Raw genomic sequence first — 20,218 nt, 5'->3', positions numbered from 1 at the left:
TGTATTCAATTTTAGTTTTTTATTTTGTATTTAAACTAAGGCTGAAAATTTTGAATTGCAAATATTTAAGGTTTTTATCCATACTGTATTTGTAGATTAAGCTATTTCCATAAATTTGCCGATATTTTTCAACAGTTCTTCGACTGGTGGAAAAATATGTTCTGTCTCTTCAGAGCAATCAAAAGGGGGATGTAGAATTATATTAAAGTGGATATAAAATCCTTCTGAACTCGATCCAATGTTTACTATCAAAGTATAACTTTTTTCTATCTTCTATGGAAAAGTTTAGAACAGAACTATAAATTTTTTATGTCTTTGAAAAAATTAAGAACTGAAGTGGAACCTTTTTTATTTTCTTTGAGAAAATCTCGTCTTTAAACCTGTACTATAGACTGTAAAAGGAGCTATTGCTTTTCTTTGACAGTTCAGCATTTGAATCATGAGATGGTCAGTGTCCAAAATTATTTTGGACAGATGAAATAGATTATTCAGTCCCCTCCCTACAAAAATGTCCTTGGCATTTAATAATCAGTAGGTTACTTATTTAATATAATACTAAACACATCGAACTGTTTAAATACATCAAAATATTTTTTTTATTTAAGAGAAATCAAATATTTTATAAACTGTGCTGATCATATTTCTGAAAATTAAACCCAACTTTATTAGAAAATCAAATATTATTAATAAAACCATACATTCACCTACGAAAGGTTAGGAAATCTAGCTCAAAAAGTCCAAAATAGCAAACTAGACATCCCAAATAATGAGTTTCATGCATTACACACCTACGAAATGTTAAGAAACCTAGCTAAGAAAATGTTATTAATAAAATCTGATGTATTTTAAACTGGGATGTTTATATTTCTGAAAACTAAAACCCAACTTTATTTTTTTTTTAAATGCAAAAATGTACCCAATTATTAAAAGAAATCAAATATTAGTAATAAAATACGAAGTATTTTAAACATGGTTGTTCTTATTTCTAAAAATTAAAACCCAAATTTATTAGAAAATCAAATATTATTAATAAAACCAGACATACACCTACGAAAAGTTAGGAAATCTAGCTCAGAAAAAAATCAAAAATAGCAAACTAGACATCCCAAATCATGAGTTTCATGCCACACACATCTACTAAAGGTTAAGAAACCTAGCTAAGAAAATGTTATTAATAAAATTAGATGTATTTTAAACTGGGATGTTCATATTTCTGAAAATTAAAACCAAACTCTATTAAAAAATATGCAAAAATTTACCCCAATTATTAAAGGGAAATCAAATATTATTAATAAAATCAGATGTATTTTAAACATGGATGTTCTTATTTCTGAAGATTAAAACCCAATTTTATTAGAAAATCAAATATTATTAATAAATCAGACATACACCGACGAAAGGCTAGAAAATCTAGGTCAGAAAAGTCACAAATAGCAAACTAGACATCCCAAATCATGAGTTTCTTACAACACACATCTACGAAAGGCTAAGAAACATAGCTAAGAAAAGTCTAAAATAGTAAACCAAACACCCCAAATCATAGATTTCAGAGAAAACACTCCTATGACAGGCTAAAAAACCTAGGTGAAAAAAGTGCGAAATTATAAACCATGCACCCCAAATCCTAGGTTTCAGACAAAACACATCTACATACATTCAGAAATTGAGCTTAAAAGTGAATTTTATATGCTTTAAGTATGTTTTATGTCATTCTAAGACATGTAAAAAAGTTGAAATAAAATTATCATGTTAAGAAATATAAAAAGTTCAAAAATAAACTTCAAAAAGTATAAAAAATGGGGGGATGGGTTAAAAACTTGGAGTGGGGGGCCTTGGAGGTTGGGAGAGAGGACCTTCAGGGTTGAGGTCCTCGGTGGTTGCAATCCTTGATGGTTCATTCTCACAATCGTCTCAATAGTTGATTTCTAAGGATTTCTAAAGATTGTTCTGAATTTCATTATTAAAATTCTTTTCTTGGCATCTGCATCTTTATTAGTACCATCTTTTTATATTTAAAACGCTGCTTAAATGATACTTATTCATTATACAGAACACAGTCGAGAAGTAAAGCTAGGTTAATTAACAATGTCATATTGACACCAATGGCTCTAATACTTTCAACTTTTTAGCATGCTCCATTGCCAAAAACAATATTTTATATCGCCCACATCCCATATTGTGTACATGTGTATTATAGCGACCACAGAGTTTCTCCCCAAATAATTCCCCTAAAATGTCAATTAATATCTGACGTTTCCGTTGTTCTGGCACAGTGTGCACAGATACATATTAAATTCCTATGAAGCCTATTGATTTTTCTGTCACAAATTCTTACACAATCGAAGTACACGATAAGTTCAACGTAATTCATGTCTGTATCAATTAAACATCATCCCTTAACCTCAAAGTGTAAACAAACTGTGATATAACATTTACGTAAAACCAACGTTGAAATTCTCAGAAGTCTGATGATATCACTTCGCCCGGTATTTCTAACTCCCTGATTGGCTGTGACCGTGTACTAGTCGTATTCTAGCTCATTGGAGGTCAATGATCTTGTCTCGGTTGTATTCACTGAGCGTATTGCGTCACCCTTGAAAGTAGGTCAATGTCCATATATGGACTCCCCCCCCCCTTGATAAAAGTGCTTCTTCTACTGGTGTAAAACAGTTCAACTCTCCAAACCCAATTCTATTATACGTTAAACCACGATAAACGCTCTCAATAAAACATACCAGATATATGACTTTTTCAATAGCTATCGGGATGTACCAGATCGCAGAATGGGCATTCTCCAGTTGAATTCAGTGCATAATTTTGACTTTTTGACATCTAAACTATTTAAGACTTTTTCACCAAAAAAATAAAAGTTCAGATAGGGATAAAATCCTTTTAATAGACAGTGAAAGTTTTCACAAAAATACTAGATATTTCGTTCACATATGTAGTGATCGTCATCAGAAGTAATATTGATATTATCTACGTCAAAAAATAAACAGGAAGACAGATCATGATAAATAATTACAATAATTAAAACATCAATAAATAAACAATTAAAGCCTTTTCTTGTAAAGGAACAATTACAATCTTAGTTACAAAATATTCCCCTAACCAACATTTACAGATTTAGAACACGTATATAAGGCTTCTTTATTCTCTACAGAACAAGAGTAAGGATTTAATAAGTTTCTTTTGAAAGAGCCAGTAAATCCCAAGGAAGGATTTTTAAGGGAAGCCAATTGGCTTTCAATGTGCAATAGCTAATATCAGCCAAACTGCAGTTCTTATATTTGCATAATGTTTTCGTTGTTTTGAATACTACATTGATTTAAATCATAAACCAGGACTGGAAAAACACGACAATAAATTAGGATTAAGCAGAATACAGGTCACGCAAAAGAAATCCTATGAAGCCTTAAGCAACGAAGAAACATTTATAGTGATAAAGAGGAAGGGAAGGTAGACATTCAAATTGATAAGCAGTAAGCAGAATTAGAGTAAAATGGGAATAGTATAGTAATTGTGGAATATGACTGGAAAATACTAACAAACATCATAAAGTGTATTTGAATGTTGCTTGATTGGCACTGTTTATTCATAAAAGAAAACTCTAAGGAATTTGGTATAATGTTTTGATGGGTGGCAAATAGATAATCTTAACTTGAGAACTCAGCATCGACTAGTAAACAAATAATTAAATAACTTTTCTGAATCAAGTTACCCTCTGCATAGAAATCATAGACTTCGTGCTAATCATTATCGAAAAAATAAAGCCTTTTTCCCATTGCATATAATGCAAGCAGATCTCTTAACTCTAGATGAGATTCAAAGACGTTACAATACACCGTACAAGTACATTCTACTTGCAATCAGTGTTTTTAGTCGCTATGTATATGCCATTCCATTGCTCTCGAAGAGAGGTGATAAAGTTGGTCAGGCCGTTGAAAGTTTTCTCGAACAGGATTCGTATAAAAAAATTCAAACGGATCACGGTAGTGAATTTGCTAATTCCCTTGTCTAAAAACTACGATCGAAATTTAACACATTGCCCCGTCACCGCTACGTTCATATAAAGGATGCATTGGCAGAACGAAAGATAAGAACTATTTAACTTTTAATTTTAAGATATTGTACATTGAAAAATACATCTGCTTTTATTCATGATTTAGATAAAATCATGTTGATTTATAATCATCGACCTCATCGATCATTGTCCCATTCAACCCCAACGGAAGTTCATCATTTTCATCATGATACAATTGACACCTTTCTTAAACAATATTCCAATGAAACGATTGTCAATTAGAAAAAATTTAATGTTGGTGATACTGTTTGAATTAATAGAACAACTAATGTTTTTGAAAAGAGTAATTACTTGTGGTCCACAGAACTTTTTAAAGTGGCAAAAATGATAGACACTAAACACATAACTTATCGTTTGCGCGATACCAAAGATGAAGAAATTCTCGGCGGCTTTTATGACTATGAACTACAAAAAGTTAAATATAATAGTGAAATATATCAAATTGAAAAGTATTTAAAGACTTGTATTCGCAGGGGTAGGAAACAGTTACTTGTTCGGTGGCTAGGATACAACTCTGATTTTGATTCTTGGATCAGTGTTGAAGATATTGGTAATGCCCAATGATTTCTATGTAACATTTATGTCTAACGTTTCCGATCCTCTCTACAATGACTTGAACAAAACAAGTGATTTTTGGACGAAACTCTCCCCCGCCATAAAATTGGATGACAGAAAGTATGAAGTGGCTCTTGTCGACTGTATTCTCAAAAATACCTATGACATCCTGAGAAAGGATCGTGTGTATCACATAAAAGTTATACCATTCGATTGGTCACTCTTTGTCGAGTATGAATGGGTTGAAGCTCTTATATCTAGCGAATATCCACACGTTAAATTGAAATATATTGAATATGATGGTATGACCGATTTGTGTCGTACAATCAATTGAAAAATCTCATATCGTTGGAATGGTACATTCCATTTTAATTATTCAATGGAACACGATAGGATTTACATTACCTCACCTGTTGAAACTGAAATGACTATTCTCAATGATAATGTGAGAGACGTTCTTGGCTTTAAACATAATATGATCAATGGGAAAAACGCTGGCACCGTTTACGGGATGGATCAAGTTATTTTTGCTGATTATCCACCTGGTTTCGCCTCGGACTCTTTCATATTTCTCTATGCACCCTTTTTGTAAACATCGATAGTCTGTAACTCAATTGTCCCCCTCCTACGTGTTTTTAAACGAAAAACAACCCATGAACTTGTTCATCACTATAATATAAAGCATCTTCAGTATGTTCCTGTAAACAGTTCGTATTTTAAACTCTGTCAGTTAACACTAAGAAGTGAACTGGGTGATCCTCTAGCAATCACAAAAGGCTTAGCAGTGATTACATGTCATTTTTGACCCATCGTCGACGTCACCACCATCACCTAAAATGAACAATAGAAGAATTCCATTTGTCTGTCCCGATATCAATTGCTATGTTGGTGCTCTGAGTCCACGTCAAATAGGCAATGGATTCGACTACTACAAGGGGCGTACTACAATGGTCTTGGTAGCTGGTTTGCTAGGCAATTTCGTTCTTCACTACCCCTTGCCAGAAAATATCTTGTACCTGCTGCATAAATTTTGCTGCCTCAACACTACAGGACTGGGGGTTGGGTAAAAATTTCAAGGAGAGTGTTAAGGAAAATATTAGATCTTCAGTAAGAGCCGTTAGTGAGCAATTAAAATCTAAAAAAAATAGGAAGGGATTAAAAAGGATGCGTGCACGTCATTAACTCATTAGTCTCTACCCAGGCGGGAAGTGAAGGACATCAGCAAGGACTTTGAGGAATAAAACAAGGAAGACCAATAAGAAGAAGAAAAATAAAGGTTGTTAGATCAATGAAGGATTTTTTCTCTTAAGATGACTTATCTCCCTCACAAGGAATCACATCCATCAATCAGTTCCTCATTGAATCTGTTCAATGCTAAAAATGTTGATGTCAGTGTCAAATATGGCTACTATGAACAATTTCACCCCCAGCAACCCCTCTCGAAAAATATACACTTTCAAATATTTACCAATGAAGACTATTTCATTGATTTGTCATCAACATTTATTGATTTAAATTTCGCTGTGAAGAAAAAGTCAGATAACAGAACTCCAACTGCTGCCGGTGGACTATCCAACAAAAACTGTATTCTACACAACCTTTTCAAACAAATTAATGTATTTATTAATGGAACATTGGTGAGCACTAACAATAATTTATCCAACTATGCAAGCTGCATACAATTTATGATGATGACACCAAAGGCATATAAGGAGTTTAGAGAACAGCAATTCAGTTATGAATATCGTGCAGGTGTTAATACTGGCGGCTATTCGACTACTACAGAGGCCATGGATCAGTAGCTGCTTTGAAATCCTACTCACGAGATATTCAATATATCGCGATGGCTACCCCCAATTTAATATCTGAAATACAATTCTAATTGGCTCCATCAATTTTTATATTGAGAAAAACACTTCCTGCAGCACCCAATGCAAATGTCATTATCACATCGGCAATTGTCCACGTCCGAAAACAACAGGTTATGAGCTCTGTTGCATTGGCAGTGGAAAAGCTAAGAGCCAATGGCAACAACATTAAACTTCTTGTCCCCCATACGATCACCAATCAACGTCACATTGCCGCCGGCTCTCGTAGCTATACCGATTCATCTTTTATCAATGGAAAAATCCCATCAAAATTGGCTTTGGCATTTGTGAAGAGTGGCAGTGCCATTGGATCCTGGACTGAATCCCCCCATGATTTTAATTTTTTGGTCTATCTAGCCTCGTGTGCAAAGTGAATTGTATTCCACTGTACACTCTATCATTTGACAAAAAATTGAACTCTGTACTAGTTCACCATGCAATCCCTAGATCAAGACTCCCAACTATTTGAAAATGAAATAACCGATTCAATGTTTTCTGAAAATCATGGCGTAATTGTTTTGGACCTGTCTAGTACCCAGGATATGAGCATAGTACGAACAGGGAATGTACGTTTAGAGTGTACATTTTCCGATGCTTTGATTGAAAGTATAACGCTAATATCATTGGGTCAATTTGAAACCTATTGGGAAATCACACCCGACGGCAGTGTTCTACTATACCTAGCACCATGAACACAAACCAAATTATCCACGTATTTAATATGGATCCATACATGTTCCAGTACAAGTCCTATTGCATACCATCGGACTTCACTGAAAAAATTCCAAGTGTTAACAATATCCTAATCATTGTTAATAGCAGTCCATCGACTTTGAAGACAGGCCATTGGCTGAGCATCTTTCAAACATCGAAGAATATTGAATTTTTTGATCCTCTTGGCCTATCATATAAATTCTACACTCCACACATCAGCAACTTTATTGAGAGTAGTGGGAAAACTATTATTCAAAATCAAAGGAGAGTACAGGATTTAACGACTAAGACATGTAGCTTTCATGCTCTACTCTTTCATATTCAGATGTCGTGGCTATACCTACAAACAGTTTCTCAACATTTACGTCGACTTACCTCGATTGAAAGACTTTCTAGTGGAAAATATAATTACAAACGTGTTTTATATTGACTTTAGTGCACTACGAATAAAATGTTCTAAAAATGTATGTGAAATTGTTTATCAATAAATGAAAAATGTATAGACATGATAAAAACGACTTTTTCTACTCTTTAGATTTCATCTTCTACTAGATATAGGTACTTGTCGAGAACAACTAATGCAGGTAGATTATCTGAATTCACAGTATACTGATCCTGATGTGCTGCAATGTAAGGGTTGTATTTTCTACAGTAGAGTGTAACCTCACTCTTGTCATATCTCTTTGTATAGTCAATGATACTATTCTCATTCATTTTGTAGAATTCACATGAATCAATTTGCTCATTTGAAACAATGTCACAAACAGTGTCCTCAAGTGGCGAATCACATTCCGTCACAGCCAAATAAAAATCAGTGGGCTAATAATCATAGTAGCCATTGTCTTCACAACGATGACGTAGAAACCAAATTCTTTTGCTGTTCCAACAGTTGAATTGCTGACCTGGGTCCTCCTCCCAGAACTATCTAAAGCCTCGACGTTACCAATCTCTTATCAATAAACTAAAATCACGTTTAGGATTCTTTCCAACCATACCAGGATATATATTCTTCCACTGAATACATTTATCATAGTGGTAATTGGATCAAAGGTGCCCTCTAGGATGAGAGTCTCACACCCCTTCAAGACAGGAATTACAACCTTTAAGTTGTACAGAATATCCTCTATGAAATTTACACGGGTTGTATAACTTGCACTTTTCATCTTACTCATCAACCATTATATAATTCTCACGTGATGACCAGCTGCCCAGTGTGTACATGCATAGCGGACATGTATGGAACATTTTTTCATGTGTTGACACTCTCACTGCCACAATGAAACTGAGCTACCAACAACAAATTGAGGGGGATAGAGAGACAGTACTCACTCTCTTTGAAAAGGTGTAGAGACCTCTTAGAATAGTATAGGAAGGAACATAAACCCTTAGAATCCATACGACATTGTGAGAGGCAATTCACTCTCTTTGAAAAGGTGTAGAGGTCTCATAGAATAGCATGGAAAGGAACATAGCGTCGTGGAATAGCATGGGAAGGAACATAATCTACTAGAATAGCATGGTAATTCCTATGTGTCTAAGCAAAATGGAAGGCCATGTGAGGGGGTACTCACTCTCTTTGAAAAGGTGTAGAGCTTCTATAGAAATGTTTTCCTATAGCTTCAAGCAAATAGCATGGTAATTCCTATTGCGGTCGTATAATAGTATGGAAATTCCTATATGTCTCGTAGAATCCATACGAAATTGTGAGAGGCTGTTCACTCTCTTCGAAAAGGTGTAGAGGTCCCATAGAATAACATAGGAAGGAACATAGTACTTTAGAATAGCATGGGAAGGAACATAGCGTCGTGGAATAGCATGGGAAGGAACATAGCGTCGTGGAATAGCACGGGAAGGAACATAACGTCGTGGAATAGCATGGGGAGGAAAATAGCGTCGTGGAATAGCATGGGAAGGAACATAGGGTTGGCAAAGTATAATGTAGCACTCTACTCACGCCCACCTTTTCCCCAAACACATCCAATCAAAATTTTGAGATAGACACATTATTCAACGTAGTTTTAAGTTCTGTAAATTAGGTCTTTGAGGATGACAACCCCCTCACAGCCCTCAGGACAAGGGTTGTAAGTTATGCCGTCGGGGCATATAAAGTTTTTATAGAACGCGTTGTAGTAGAAACTTCAAAAAGAACTCATTCGATTAGAAATTAAAATGGTTAGTGCCCTTTTTAATAGTCGAAAGTAATTGGACGGCAACTAACACCCTTTCCAAGCCCACCATTTCCCCAAACATATCCAATCAAAATTTTGAGATTGCCATTTTGTTCCACGCAATTAAAGTTCAGGAAATTATACCTTTGAGTAGGACATTCCCCCCAAAGTCTTCAGGGCAAGGGTTATAAGTTATGCCCTGGGGGCATACAAGTTTTTATTGAAATCTGTGTATGTGCCCATTTTGTTCAGTGTTGTGGATTTCCAGATAGAAATTATGTTTTTGAGGAGGACACTCCCCTACAGCCCTCAGGGCAAGGGTTGTAAGTTAAGCCCTAGGGGCAAATAAGGTTTTTATAGAACGCGTCAGCGTAAAAACTTCAAAAAGGGCTCATTCGATTGGAAATTGAAATGGATAGTGCCCTTTTTAATACTCGAAAGTAATTGGAAGGCAACTAATACCCCTTCCAAGCCGACCATTTCCCCAAACACATCCAATCAAAATTTTGAGATTGCCATTTTGTTCCACGCAATTAAAGTTCAGGAAATTATACGTTTGAGCAGGACGTTCCCCCCACAGTCTTCAGGGCAAGGGTTATAAGTTATGCCCTGGGGGCATACAAGTTTTTATTGAAATCTGTGTATGTGCCCATTTTGTTCAGTGTTGTGGATTTCCAGATAGAAATTATGTTTTTGAGGAGGACACTCCCCTACAGCCCTCAGGGCAAGGGTTGTAAGCATAAGGGCATATAAGGTTTTTATAGAACGCGTCTTCGTAGAAACTTCAAAAAGGGCTCATTCGATTGGAAATTGAAATTGCTAGTGCCCCTTTTAATAGTCGTAAGTGATTGGAAGGCTACTAACACCCCTTCCACGCTCACCATTTCCCCAAACATATCCAATCAAAATTTTTAGATAGCCATTTTGTTCCACGCAGCTTAATGTTCTGGAAATTATACTTTTGAACAGGACACTCCCCCCACAGTCTTCAGGGCAAGATTTATAAGTTATGCCCGGGGGGGGGGCATAAAAGTTTTTATTGAAATCTTTGTGGTAGAAACTCGAAAAAGGGCGCATTCGATTGGAAATTGAAACGTCTAGTGCCCTTTCTAATAGTCAAAAGTGATTGGAGGGAAACTAACCTCCCTCTCACGCCCACCATTTCCCCAAACATATCCAATCAAAATTTTTAGATAGCCATTTTATTCAACGCAGTTCAAAGTTTTGGAAATTAGGTCTTTAAGGAAAACAACCCCCCCCCCCCGCTCACAACCCTCAGGGCAAGGGTTGTAAGTTATGCCCTGGAAGCATGTAAGGTTTTTATAGAGAGCGATGTTGTAAAAACATCAAAAAGGGCTCATTCAATTGAAAATTGAAAGGGTTAGTGCCCTGTTAATAGTCGAAAGTGATTGAAGGGCAACTAACCCCCTCTCATGCCCACCATTTCCCCAAACACATCGAATCAAAATTTTGAGATATCCATTTTGTTCAACGTAGTCGAAAGTTCTGGAAATTAGGTCTTTTAGGATGAGAACCCCATCAGAGCCCTCAGTGTAAGGGTTGTAAGTTATGCCCTGGGGGCATTTCAAAAGGGGCTCATTTGATTGAAAATTGAAATTGCTCTTTTTAATAGTCGAAAGTGAGTGGAGAGTAATTAACTCTCCTCTCACACCCACCATTTTCCCAAACATGTTCAATCAAAGGTTAGAGATAACCATTTTGTTCAACGTAGTTGAAAGTTCTGGAAATTATGTATTTAAGGATGACAAACTCCCCAGAGTCCCCAGGGCAAAGGTTGTAAGTTATGCCCTGGGTGCATATAAGGTTTTTAATGATAGAATTGTCGTACAAGCTTCAAAAGGGGCTCATTCAATTAGAAATTGAGAGGGCTGGTGCTGTTTTTAATAGTTGAAAGTTATTGAACGGTAACTAGTCCCCCTCTCACGCCCACCATTCCCCCAAACACATCCAATCAATTTTCAGATAGCCATTTTGTTCAACGTAGTAGAAAGTTCTGGAAATTAGGTCTGTGAGGATGACAACCCCCTCACTGCCCTCAGGACAAGGGTTGTAAGTTATGTATTGGGGGTATATAAAGTTTTTATAGAACGCGTTGTCGTAGAAACTTCAAAAAGGGCTCTTTCGATTAGAATGGGGTATAATGAATTTTTTGTTGTTGTTATTGTTGTTTAGCCCAGGGCACTTCGTATCGAAGGAGTTGTCGTGGGAATTTTGAAAAGGCTCATTGAATTGAAAATAGAAAGGGCTGATGCCCTTTTTAATAGTCGAAAGTAATTGCAGGGCAACTAATCCCCCTTTCACTCCCAGCCTCCCACGCCCACCCTCCCATTTGCCCATTATGTTTAAAAACTAAATTTTGCCTTAAGATTAAATCAAAATGCACTGTGAAAATGCTAATTCCCAATAAGACATCTTAGCAGTATCCCAAGAAAGACTGAGGGTATTATGTTCTAACTTTCGGGGCTACTTTTGCTCTTAAAATTTAACCAAATCAAAATAGCTTAAGTGTATCCAAGCTATCAAAGAAAGTAAACATATTTTTTTGCGAATGGTATCAATTTTTCCATTTCAGGTCAACTAGAGGAGGTATGAAACTGAATTAAACAGTACTATTTGTTTCCAGATTTTTAAAAGGGTGTATGTTGTTAGAAATTGCTGAAAAATTTTCTCCAGCATACAAATAGCAGGCCAAACTATAAAGTCTTAAAAAACGAAAAGATTTAAAGTATTATTTTCTTTTTCCCTGAAAAGACTATGTTAATATAAAACGAACAGAAATTAATTAAAAAAAACTTTTTCCACAAAATAAGTTTTTCAAAGAAAACTAAAGAACTCCATCAAAACAAAAAATAAGCAAAAATAAAATCAAATAATCTACCAAGCGTGAAAGTACCAGAAATCAGCATCGATAAATAAATGAAACTCAAAATGAACAGAAATTACAATAATTAACCGAGTCAAACTCAAAACGAGCAGAAATTAACATAAGTTGGGCGCAAAACCCCTATGCCTTCCCAAGGCCAAAACAAAATTTGCACTTTACTGAAAAAATATAAATGTTTTTACTTTTATAACTTTAATAAATCAAATAATATTAAAATTTCGATTACTAAATATTAGTATATGTATATTAAACTGACAATGCACATCCATTTGTATTTTTTCAGTAAAGTGCAAATTTTGTTCTGGCCTTGGGAAGGCACAGGGGTTTTGCGCCCAACTTATGTTAATTTCTGCTCGTTTTGAGTTTGACTCGGTTAATTATTGAAATTTCTGTTCGTTTTGGGTTTCATTTATTTATCGATGATGATTTGTGGTAGTTTCACACTTGGTAGATTATTTGATTTTATTTTTGCTCATTTTTTGTTTGATGGAGTTCTTTACTTTTCTTTGAAAAACTTATTTTGTGGAATTTTTTTTAATTAATTATATAAATAACTGTTGCGTTGGAAACTCAACAATCTTATTTATGCTATGCATGACATCATTTAAGAAAATACTTATATGACGTCATTTGCGAAAACAAAAATGCTCTTGACGACTTTGCTCTGACTTCTGACTTCGTATCGAAGGAGTTGTCGTGGGAATTTCGAAAAGGGCTCTTTCAATTGAAAATAGAAAGGGCTGATGCCCTTTTAATAGTCGAAAGTAATTGGAGGGCAACTAATCCCACTTCCAATCCCACCCCACTTCCAATCCCACCACGTTATCCTATCTTTTTATTTCTACTTTATTAAAAAAAAAAAACTCTTGTACTTTGCAACGTAATAAACTACAAGCAAAATGAGTGAAGAAAGAGACATTTGCTTTCTAAATCCATTTTTGTCTGTCTGCGAGTTGTATATGTTTGGGAAAATAAGGGTTTTCCTTGTATGAAAGATAGGAAGATAACCGGATGCTTTTTCAATGATATATTTTTAATTTTATCGATAAAATTATGTTATAAGTATATTTGATCTTCCTATATAACTGTAACATCATATCGAAATATTTTAATCATTTTTATTATTTGCAGGTAAAAGGAGAGAATATAATTGCAATTTTTGAGGGTAGGTACTGGAAAACAGCAGAAGATAAAATCCTAGTTTTGGGGGCAAATTATGATACACCTGCGATTGCTCAGGGCTTAACTGATAACGGCTCTGGGGCAACTGGATTGTTAGAATTGGCGAAAGAGCTCTCAGAAATACTGAAAAATGGTGGAAGTCTCCTTTACACAGTCATACTTGTTGCCTTTGATGTACAGAAAATGAAACATGTAAGAGTGTTTCGTATTATGAATAAAATGTGTATAATTAATGATGTGCATTATTGATAAAATATTCGTTTCCAAATATATATTTTAACTTTCTTTTTGAGACAAATTACCTAATGACAATTTTGTTTTAATGATAATCTCTAAGATCACACCGGCTAAAAATTACGTAATAAGAACACTGAAAAAATAAATGCGAAAAAATTTCGCCAAGGAAACAATATAATAAGTGAGTCACCTTTTCGGCTTTGGCGTTAAGTGGATCTTTTTTTGTTTTTTCTTTGCTCCTCTTTTTATTTTGCTTTTCCTGTTTTACTCATTTTTTAATTTCAAATCACCTATTTTATGTCAGTTTTATAAGCTACCTCTTTTATATTTGTGTTTTTGAGGTCTTTCATTATTTACTGGTTTTCACTGGTTGTAATTTTTTCTCTTTGATTTTTTGCGTTTTTCTTGTGTGTATTATTGTCGTGTGATTTGAACAGACTCTATGATGGATAAATGATTTTGTGAATGGAAGGGGGGAGTGGCCTTAAAATTGTGATTATATCTTGAAAAACTCACAGCAACAGATATAACAGAAAAATGTACAAACGTTACCTGTGCCCAAGCCACCGAGTTTGGATATCACCTAAGAATCCATGAATGAAGACACTCCAATTCTGGTGCATGCTTTAAAGAAATATTTGCTTTTGGTGATTTTCAAAATAAAACATCGGCACAAACAATTTTCTGAATCCACGACTCTGCAAAATATTAATATAATAATGATTGAACTGTAGAGCTTGACTTAACACAAGTGAATACAAAGACTACAGGAGGCCGACAGGACCTGAAAATCAAGCTAGTGTACAAAAAAGGAGTAGGGGTCCAAAAAGTGTCTCTACTTTTTAAGTTTTATTTTATTCTCTCTGTACCGTTTGTTATGCTAATATTATACGTAATTATCTTTTACGTGTTTGGTTAAACTTGCAATTTCTTTAAACCTAGTTTTACATGCATATTTTGGATAAAAACCAGCTTTGGGGTTTTAAATAAACACATTCAACCATTTTTTAATATCCTAAAGTAATTGACTACCTCACAATGTTGGAATTAGGCACTTATTTCAACTTTATAAGTTATTCGATTAGAAATGTTCTGGCAAATTTTGTATAGCTTAAAGTAAACATCTTAAAGTTCAAAAGAAAATTTTTAAATTCTGACATCTGAACGAAAATATTCAAGGATGTTTGTTCGTCGTCTACTGAAAGTAAAATTGTCACTACTTTAGAAAAAGGGCTTTGAGAAAATCTACACTGAGTTTTAATATTCCCAAGTATATAATAGCAGCAAATAACTTTACTCCTGGTTACTTAGGGTCCCACATGCTTTGTTTTGTGGGAAACCCCAGTGGATTAACGGACTGTGGACGAGTTTTAAAGCCAACATGTAGGAAAATTTATGCTAAACGATTCTATGTAGCTGCTGTATGTGAACTTAATAAAAATACCGGAACCTACCACAATGAGATCGAATTTAATAAAGCTTTCAATTAAGTTTTGGAGGAAATTCCAGCATTCTTTTATAAGAATTTTCATCGTAATTTGCTGCATCATGACCTACAACTTTTTGAGAAAACTAAGCGTTTTTCTGCTAATTGAAACAACTTTTTGTAAACTCATTTTTTTTGTAAAGCTTATCATCTGGGAACTTAGGATATATTGAAGGTTGTTTATGGTATGACAGTTCCAACATAAAACTGAATTGTAAGCAAAAACATATAATTAGTTGTTTCTTATTATTTTCGTTACAAGAACACGTATAACAAAAATTTAAAGGCAATTAATATTATTCTTCGTGCTGATAAGACTACAATGTTAGCCCTTTTATGTGTTGTAAGCCTTTTAGGGGCTAAATTTGTTGTTATATGCCATTTTAGGTCAAAGATAATGACATGTAATTCATGAATATGAGTTCTGGAACACACCCTAATACTGTTAGCTCGCATAAAGCACGTAAAGGACACACTTGGGGTCAGACCGCTCGATCAATCAATTTAATCCGTATCTATATGTAAGTTTTTAAACATAAGTTAATCCATGGCAAGGGTTTAGTATACTTAAAATTCTTTGCGAAATACTTAGAATTCTACAGTTTTCAAAGGATGTTATACCTCCTTTTCTAATGTGCAAAGGTAGATGAAAATATACAAAAGCTATCTATGATATTTCAATTGATTTTGCCGTGTCTCGGAAGGAAAACAAGATTCCCTATGCAAACAGTAGGCCTATACCAGTCTTTAGTTTTTTCACTCTCTCATAAAATTTATATTCAGTAATTTAACCCTTTGTAAACTAACCAAGCTTCGGTGCCATAAGCCTATTTTTAATGACCCCAATAGGTAAGCTAAAACACTTTAGTTCTCTAATAATGATGCTGGATATTTTTACTTATCTTTCTAAAGGGGACCGTGGTCTCAGATGGTGAAACTGGCAGCTATCATTTTGTCAATGACTTCTTAGGTCCTATGCTACATCCAAGCAGTGGACCTGCGCCACAATTCCGTGGTGCCATTATACTGGATTCCATCATGAACTATCATACCCAACCGAATACTCAATTGCTAGCTTCTGGCTTCGATAAGGTAAGACCTTTCTTGTATTTGACTTGAAATTGAATCTTTGACTTCGATGTATTTGCAGATAAGTTATTGCCTTTATAAAATTAGTTTTGGAGCACGTCATGAAATGAAACAACATTAGGCCTAGGGGCGTCAATTGGGGGGACGGGGAAGAGTAATTTTTGTCTCAGATTTAAATCCTCCCTCTTCCTAAGATATTTAACCCTTCCAGAAATATTTCGGTATTTTCATTGAAAACTATCTTTTTTTTGTATTTTCATTGAAAAAATTGCCCCCCTAGGTTTTGAAAATGCGTTTAATCCCCTAAATTTTTGTAAATTGACGTCACTAATTAGGCCTTTTGTATGACCTTTATCTAATAAGCCCTGGCTTTCTCACTCAGATTATCAACTGTCTTGGCTTTTTCTCCAATTAGCCATGAATTGATGGCTACTTGATTTTAGTTCAAAAATTTCGTTTTTTCCCCAAGTTCCACCTTAATTTGAGAAACCCTTGCCTTTTCATTGAATTGACCTACTTCTTTCATTTTTTTTTATTTTCAGGGTCGAGTTTTAGCTATTAAGCCTCAGTCCAAATTCAGACCGTTTATGATAGTGAGCGGTAACTAGCGGTTTTCGTTTATTTCAAGCATTTAAACTTCTGTAAGTTTAAAGTTACCTTGCGAAACTTAATATCATGAGAAAATTTGCACCATTTAAAAAAGAGGGTACACTCTCCTTCCAAAAGAGGGGCAATTTTGGTAAAATTAATCTGTTCAATACTACATTTCCATGCATCCTAACTCGAGAGTTCAACCTTTAATGTCCGAAGATTCAAAATGTTGTCTTTTTCCTCTTAACGATGGGTACGGAGGCGGCTTCATTTGTTTGCTCGTTTTCGTTTTGCCTTTTTTCAACAGAAGAGAATGTATGAAACCAGTGGCAGCAAAATGGCGGAAGAACGACCATTCGGATGGAAATTTAAAGTTCCACCGTTCTTTTTAAAGAAAAGAGGAGTATGCACCGCAGGAAATCGTCATTTCGTGCCGTAAAACAAAAAATTTTGGCCCTGCAGGGGCCAATGTGCTAATGAACGAAAGTCCTGAAATACACAATCTGTTTAGGACTAGTAAAAAGTAATTTATATACCCTCTTAGTTTCAAAGCCTCGTGGTGATGCTTTTCTCTTTAAACATGCATGCAGTTCACAAGAAATGAATCATTATTATAGATGTCTATGTAGTAATTAAATAAAAAATGTCTTGTAAAGTAAAATTAAGAAAATATCAAAATAAAATAAAAGTTATCTTGTGCATGAGGTATCCTTTTGACCTCTCAGTCTTTGTGCCAGGGTGATTAGTAGCCTACTTTCTTGAGATGGTTTTAGACTGCAATAAATGTATAAAGTTGACAATTACTGGCGTTTATTTTCCGATTGAAATCATTTGAATGCAAAGGTAATTGCAACTAAATAAGCTCTGTTATTTTGAAGTACTGTGATTAAAAAAAAGTTAAACTTTTATCACATTGCACTTTTGGCAGGCACATTGACTCTGGGAGTATTCAGATAAAAAGTGTTGAACGTTATCTGAAGGATCTGGGGACTGTGAAAGGGAGGGGGGGTGTATAATAGCTCTTCCATACAAAGGGTAATTTTGGTCTCTTTAAATTTTAATGATGCTATTTACTTTCATTTACAAAAACAATGTTTTAAATCTAATCGATGTCTGTTTTGAATGTCACACTCAGAGTTATCCTAAATATGAGGAGTTATCCCGCCCCTGTCATGGTATATTATATACTACCATTAAATCAGTACAATCACCACACCTCCTTGGTCAAAAGGCAATCAAACGAAAAGCAAGCGCCTGTGACCATATTTTTCGAGAAAAATAGTGAATATTTTTCCAGAAAATGTTTTTAGAGAAAAACCGTAAATAGTGTGATACTTACAGTTATATGTGTTTTCATAGTTTTACACCAGCTATTAAAGGGGAGGATTAACGAGTTTTTCCTATAGAGGGATTAGATGCCTGAAACTTCAAAATCGGAAGTTTTCATAACCTTCGTCCAATTGAAGGAATATTTTCGTCAAAATATGCAATTTGGATGCTGAAAAGGGTGACAGCAGTAGTAATAGGTCTTTACGTACTACTACGCCCATAGGGGGTTTACCTGGAGTAATAAGGAGTCGCCAACCCCTCAAGAGGTTTTTTTCAAGATTTTTTTCAAGATTTTTGTTTTCATGATGTTTTTCATGATTTTTTCCCCCGAGATGTTTTTTCAAGACATACTTCAAGACGTTTTCCCAAAATTTTTCCTCTCGGGGCCTTCTCCAAGATACAGATCCGTTGTTTATTTGGTCTATTGTTTACTTATACAAATTTAAATATAGATGATGTAGATTTTTGCTAAACGTCATACATTTTTCTATAAGACATTTTTCTTCAAGACATTTTCCAAGACGTTTTTTAGGACGTTTCAAGACATTTTTCAAGAATTTTTCTTCAAGATATTTGTCAAGTCTTTCAAGACGTTTTTCAAGATTATTTCTTTAAGACGTTTTTCTTCAAGACGTTATTCAAGATTTTTTACCAAGATTTGCTTCATCAAGGCATTTTTGAAGACGCTAGTCAAGTGGAAACCCCCACTAGTATGTCAAATTGCGTCTTGTACAATTTCAGATGAACAATGATATATCTTGAATGTCTTGAAAAAACATCTTGAAGAAAAATGTCTTTAAGAAAACATCTTGAAAAACGTCTTGAAATGTCTTGAAAAATGTCTCGAAGAAAAACGTCTTGAAGAAAAATGTCTTACGTCTAGCAAAAACTTACGTCATCTACATTTAAATTTGCATAAGCAGACAATAGAACAAATAAACAATCGACCTGTGTCTTGGAGAAGGTCCTGAGGGGAAAATATTTGCGAAAACGTCTTGAAGTATGTCTTGAAAATACATCTCAAATAAAAAATCATGAAAATATCTTGAAAAGCGTCTTGAAAAAAAAAATATCTTGAGGGGTTGGTGACTCCTTATGGCTCCAGGCACACCCCCTATGGTTGTTGTAGTACGTAGAGCCCCATTACTACTGACAGCTCCATTCATATTACAGAAATCTTTTGAGTATGGGATAAAAGGTCAGATTCATATACTTGCCTTTACAGCTGTGGAAGGATTAATGCCTCCTCTAGGAATAGATATTGCCTGGTGAATTCCTTCAAAAAACTTTAAAAATTATGATCAGAACAAGCTTTTGCATTTTACAGTCCCTCTCCTAAGATTTTTTTCTTTTGGGCTAACGCAATTCATATATTAAAATGAGGAGAAGAGACAATTATACTAATCGGATTACTAACCTTTTGAATATGGAAATGCCCATTTAACACGATAATATGTTTAATTTAGGGTGCAAATTTAAGCTTGCCAATGCAACATGATCGTAGCCAAACTGTTTATGACAATCTAAATCAGGGCTGTCTAACTTTTTCAGTTCGCTAGCCAACTGGAATAGAGACAAGCAAGTTTTACGATGCTCTTGGATAGTTAAGGTCTTTGCCACTGAGTACCCGGGTGCTAAAGTTATAGTCTGGATTTTAGATATAACGCACCTCTGACAATATAGATTATAAGAAATGCGACTTTACTGACAATCGAGATAGTGAGTTCATGATCTAAATTATGAACTTAGCAACTTTTTTTGAAATAAAGATTGTAGATTTGGGCCTTGGACTTTTCCGGGTAATGTGTATTGAATTGTGGGTTTAAAAATTTTGCTGTTCCACCGTTTAGAATATGACAACCCAAAATTATAAACCAGTTTTATGAACTTCTTCATTCCACTGATAATTCTGAGTCCTATTTCAGGAGTCTGGTTTTTCCGTTGCACTGCACAAATATTATACAGTATGGAAGTTTCCTATCTATTCCAGCACTGATTTTTGACAGATTA

At 34.8% G+C, this 20,218-nt stretch overlaps 1 protein-coding gene across 2 annotated transcripts in view; it reads left to right on the top strand.

Moving 5' to 3' along the window:
- The window catches only part of LOC148953170 (uncharacterized), a 198,465-nt gene that overhangs the window by 73,676 nt on the left and 104,571 nt on the right, over positions 1-20,218 (top strand). For both annotated transcript variants that reach the window (XM_089088338.1, XM_089088337.1), the window contains exons 3-4: positions 13,426-13,668; positions 16,112-16,291. In XM_089088338.1, coding sequence (XP_088944464.1) covers positions 13,426-13,668; positions 16,112-16,291 — 423 coding nt within the window. The remainder of the gene's footprint in view (positions 1-13,425; positions 13,669-16,111; positions 16,292-20,218) is intronic.

The sequence above is a fragment of the Artemia sp. Qi Xiang Cuo genome, chromosome 4 (genome assembly GCF_049724085.1).
Source record: "Artemia sp. Qi Xiang Cuo chromosome 4, ASM4972408v1, whole genome shotgun sequence".
NCBI lineage: Eukaryota > Metazoa > Arthropoda > Branchiopoda > Anostraca > Artemiidae > Artemia > Artemia sp. Qi Xiang Cuo.
Note: the sequence above shows the minus strand (reverse complement) of the source record. Positions and strands in the feature narration are given on the sequence as shown.